The sequence below is a fragment of the Nicotiana attenuata genome, chromosome 6 (assembly GCF_001879085.1).
Source record: "Nicotiana attenuata strain UT chromosome 6, NIATTr2, whole genome shotgun sequence".
NCBI lineage: Eukaryota > Viridiplantae > Streptophyta > Magnoliopsida > Solanales > Solanaceae > Nicotiana > Nicotiana attenuata.
Genome location: NC_031994.1, coordinates 80,562,818 through 80,567,556, shown reverse-complemented (window position 1 = coordinate 80,567,556; position 4,739 = coordinate 80,562,818). Strand labels below are relative to the sequence as shown.

At 34.9% G+C, this 4,739-nt stretch overlaps 1 protein-coding gene across 2 annotated transcripts in view; it reads left to right on the top strand.

The window, feature by feature from the left end:
- The window catches only part of LOC109227317 (transcription factor bHLH81-like), a 5,241-nt gene continuing 1,270 nt past the window's right edge, over nucleotides 769–4,739 (top strand). The window contains exons 1-4 of one of the 2 annotated variants that reach the window (XR_002068253.1): nucleotides 769–1,446; nucleotides 2,279–2,419; nucleotides 2,523–2,588; nucleotides 2,727–2,803. Coding sequence is in view for 1 of the 2 variants with exons in the window: in XM_019392431.1 (XP_019247976.1) it covers nucleotides 1,015–1,446; nucleotides 2,279–2,419; nucleotides 2,523–2,588 (639 nt within the window). In the remaining variant the exon portion in view is untranslated. The remainder of the gene's footprint in view (nucleotides 1,447–2,278; nucleotides 2,420–2,522; nucleotides 2,589–2,726; nucleotides 2,804–4,739) is intronic. The other variant, XM_019392431.1, reaches the window with a different exon arrangement.

The following is a 4,739-nucleotide window of genomic DNA, read 5'->3' as shown; positions in this document are numbered from 1 at the left end:
ACAGAGAGTTTAAGAAATCTTTAATATCAAATTGCTCAGTTTATAACTAGAGAGATCATTAATTAAGTTATTAACTTATACAAATGGAACACTTTGGTTCCTACTTTTAGCATGTAATTCTCTTTTCGCGAAGTTAATTAAGTTATTAACGTATAAGTTAAATGAAAACGTATAAGTTAAATGAAGGATTGCTTTTCAGCTTCTTATGTTCCTTTTGATTTTGACATTTTCTTCTCCACCTCTTTGACCTTAAAACATTATATAAGTTGTAATACATGTTGTTTGTATAGTTGTGATAGTGAAATGCAATTAAAAATTTGATACTATTGGATGACACCTGAGAAGAAGATAAAGCAATTGAAGTTATTTAAAAATAGTATGAATGATCCAGTTCCTTTTTTAGCAATTTTTTTGAGAAAATCATAAGCACTGTCACCATTTTATTTATTTCATATCAACTTCTGATAAATCCAATATTTTCTCTTTTTAAAACCAGATATCAATGTAGCCATTAGAATAATTTTAAATTTCACAAAATAAGCTTTTTCAAATACATTATAGTTACCAAAGATTATGTAGTGCGAGGTTAAGTTTAATTTCTATGTTCCTTAAAAGAATGATATAATTCCTTAAATATTCTCAAAAGTTGCATAAATATTTGAAAAATAAATAAAAAAAGTCCATTAATCATGCTATTTTAGATTAAAAAGTAGTAGTTGAATAGCAATCAAGAAAAATACATCTCTTGCTTGGAGCTGGAGGGAGAGCATTTTTCATACCATTTCTGTACCTACGCTATACTACTACCGTATACTAAGAGATAAATATACGAGTATAACGATGGTATGTAGAAAGTATTGAAGCGTATTACTGCTCTATCTTCTTTTTTTTTTTTTAGCTCACTGAAACAAAACAGAAACTCTCAAAAGAAAAGAACAACAAAAAATTCACCTGAAGAGAAAAAAAAAGACAAGAAAAGATAAACCAATTGCCGTCACCGGAAGAAGTTCAGCGATGCAACGTGGAAGTGGCGGTGCCGGTGGCGGAGGCAGTGGATTATCCCGGTACTGTTCAGCTCCGGCGACATGGTTAGAAGCACTTCTCGAATCCGACACTGAAAACGAAGTGGTTGTTAACCCTTCTTCTCCCATTTTACACTCACCCAATAAACCACCACCCCACCCATCAACTACTCAGCAGCAGCTTCCGGTGCTTGTTAAACCGGAAACTAGGTTCACCGGCGATCCGGGTCTGTTTGAATCCGGCGGTAGTAGTAATTTTCTCCGGCAGCAGAGTTCTCCGGCGGAGTTTCTTTCACATATTAACTCAGATGGTTACTTCTCAAGCTATGGAATTCCCTCCAGTTTGAACTATATTTCTCAGCCCATTAAGCGGCCCAGAGAAGATGATTCCGAAAGTTCGCCCAGAAAATTATCTAACCACTTGGTTAGTATAAACTTTACCACCTCATCTGTAGTTTAAATTTTTATTATCCCTAAATTCGGGTTAATTTTTTTCATGAGGCAAGCATGTGGATATTTCAACCTTGGAAAGTATTGGTTTTACTTGTTAATGTTTGTAAATTTAACATGGTCTTGATTATTCATCTGATTACATGACTTGACTTTCCATTAAAAAAGTTTGTCTACCCTTTGTATTGTGTTTTATGGCTACCGCGAATGAGATTGTTGAAAGCATATTTTCCTTGTGGAAGTAACATATATTTGTCTTCTTCTATATGTTTCTTTTCTTGTTACTCCCTTCGTCCCAATATATGTGGCACCAATTTGACTTTGGATACACAGTTTAAGAAGAAATCAAGTATGACTTTTGTAACTTGTGGTCTAAAACAAGCCTTAGACATTTGTATGTGGTTGTAAATCATCTCATTAAGGTAATATGGATATTCTAAAGTTAAATTGTTTCTAAATATAGAAAGGTGATGGGATGGTGTGACCCTGCCACATAAATTGGGACAGAGGGAGTATTATTTCTATATGGATTGAATTTTAAGTCTTCTTGTTGTTGTCCAAATATAAACAATGGTGAAAGATCAGTATACGAGGATAATACAATTGGTTCCTTAAAATTAGTAATAACAAATTATTAGTTAATAACACTACAAACCAATAGTCGTTGGAAACTGTTGTGCATAAACTTTGAAGCAATTCTGTCTAATGTGTGTGTGATCTGACTTTTCTTTTTTGGGGTCTCCTGAAGCACTATTCTTTCTATTAATATTTACATACTTACAGCTGTTTGTGTTTGAGACGTGTAGAAGGGAGAGCCAAGTGGACAGTTACGTGGTTCTGGTGGATCACTGGATGCTGAAATGGAGAAGCTCATGGACGATTTGGTGCCTTGTAAGGTTCGAGCAAAGCGTGGTTGTGCTACCCATCCTCGCAGCATAGCTGAGCGAGTAAAGCATTTTCCTTTTTTTCCCTTCTACTTGTGTTTATAGGCAATTTAAATCAACCAGTCATTAATCTAACAAGGTTATGCTTGTACTTCTCTTTTGCAAGGTTCGTCGAACGCGCATAAGTGACAGAATAAGGAAGCTTCAGGAACTGGTGCCTAATATGGACAAGGTAAATTATTTATGGGAGCTCCTTGTACATCTTTCAAAGTGCTTCATAAATAGCAATTTCATGAGAGCTTTGACTTGTGCTAATTATAGGGATTTGGCGCCTGTTATTTTCACCCTTTTATCATGTCTCCTTCAACAGGAAAATGATGAACAAGACAACCACCTTTAATCTCGAAGTGATAATCAATTTATTTATGACATCAATGATCCTAATGGGTGAGTCCATCAAATGAATGGAGAAAAGTAGTTATGAAGATTAAAGTATGCATCTTGTGGAAATTGATTCCAGACTTACTGACAACTGATTCTATATAACATTATTCAATCTTAAAGATGATTTTACACAAATCTAATAACTAATTGTCCTAGTTTTAGCCATAGTTAAACGACAAATGCTTTCTAAATAAATACCAATGAGTCCCTGCTAAATGGTTTACCATTTTCTACTAGGTTGATTATGGTCAATGTAACACTCACCAGAGATAAGCTCTTACCTATTCACCAAAGACCAATAATCATTTGAGTCGGTCCTAATCTTTAGAAATTGTAAGCAGTATGACAAATTTCCTTTCTCCTTGTTGGATATGTTTCATCTGCTTATGCCAAGCCTTCCATGATGAACTCACAATAGCCAATTAACATCAAACCCTGAGTTTTTCCCCTGCATAGGGGACTAAACGGAGCTCTAATCTTGATTTGTCAAAACTCAACCCTCTTGTTGCTAGTTGAAGTAAAGGCCAGTTCTTGCTCATATTCTAGAGATTTTCTCAACAATCGAAGCATTTTGAACAAATTCTCAATGACGCCCTAATAAAATGTGCTAGCGTTACATGAATGATTTGGTTGTTTCTCAAACAGCAATTGTCGACCACCTCAAATATTTGCAATATTAAATTCCTCACACATGACACTTCTCCCAAACAGCACGCCCCATTAGATGAAGATTATTCTCCATGTGATGAAGACCGACTTAGGGTAGATAGTAGTATGACATAAATATCACTGCACAGGTGGCATTCTTTAGTTGGGAACTTATCAGTAAAAATATATGAGGCTTTTTCTGCTAGGAAGCCAGGGTAAGCTCTTTGATAGGCAAAGCCTTAAGCTTTTGTAGAACCACAAGGACTATATATGATCTTACATGTAAAGCTCAAGGTGGATGATCCTAACATTGGTTGGGACCTGAATTTGTTCCTGGATTGGTTAGACACAAGATTCAGGATTGAGGCATAATTGATCGATTGATTTGGTTATATATTTTAGAAGATTACTCTCAGTTATTTGATATTCTAAATATTTTATTTTGCGAGGATGAACATGTTGGGAGTGCCAGAAAGTACGGTTAAAGTGTCGTTTCCGAGATAGTATTTTGGTCAATCATCAGTTACTATGTGGGTCAAAAATGAAAGCAAAATTTAAGTAATGATGCATTCCCAAACTTTCGAAAATCCAACCAATAGATCAAATGCTTAACCTTAGCAATGACCGCTAATATTACCAAGTAAGTCTTGATTCCATGATCTTTAATTTAAGTCTGAGTTAAAAAATCCTGGTATGTTACTGTTTCTAGGTGTATAATTGAGTCTTTGCCTTTATTTAAAAAAAATGAGTTTTTATCTTATAGCATGAGCAAAGTACTTATATTGTTCTGTCTTTTAAAGATTGCACACCAAAATGTCTTTCTTCAGCTGAATGCATACCAAAATATCTTAAGAGTTTGAGAAGTACTTTAAAATCTCCTTCCATTGACAGACATTTAAGATTGGAGAATACGATAGCTTTGATTTGGCTTCTCAAAATATCTTGGAGTTTGAGACTGTAAAACCCCCTCTTTATTATCTCCATCTCTCTTAGTCTTCTCTCTTTCTACCTTTTGCTCGCTCATTCTCTCTCTCATATCTCTATTTCACCTTTTTGGTGCCATATCATTTATCAAGCCCGTAGCAACCTTGAAATTCTCTTAGACCTCAATATGTGGCTGATGTCCCGATTTATCCATATTTCTTATTTCATGTCTATGTGATCCTTAGTGTTTTGACTTCACTAAGAAACAGTGCCTTGCTCATTTTGGATCATTTTTGTTTGTGGTTCATGAGGATCAACAATTGAAGAAGGTACATAGAAAAAGAAGTGCATGTGAAAATAACCTCCC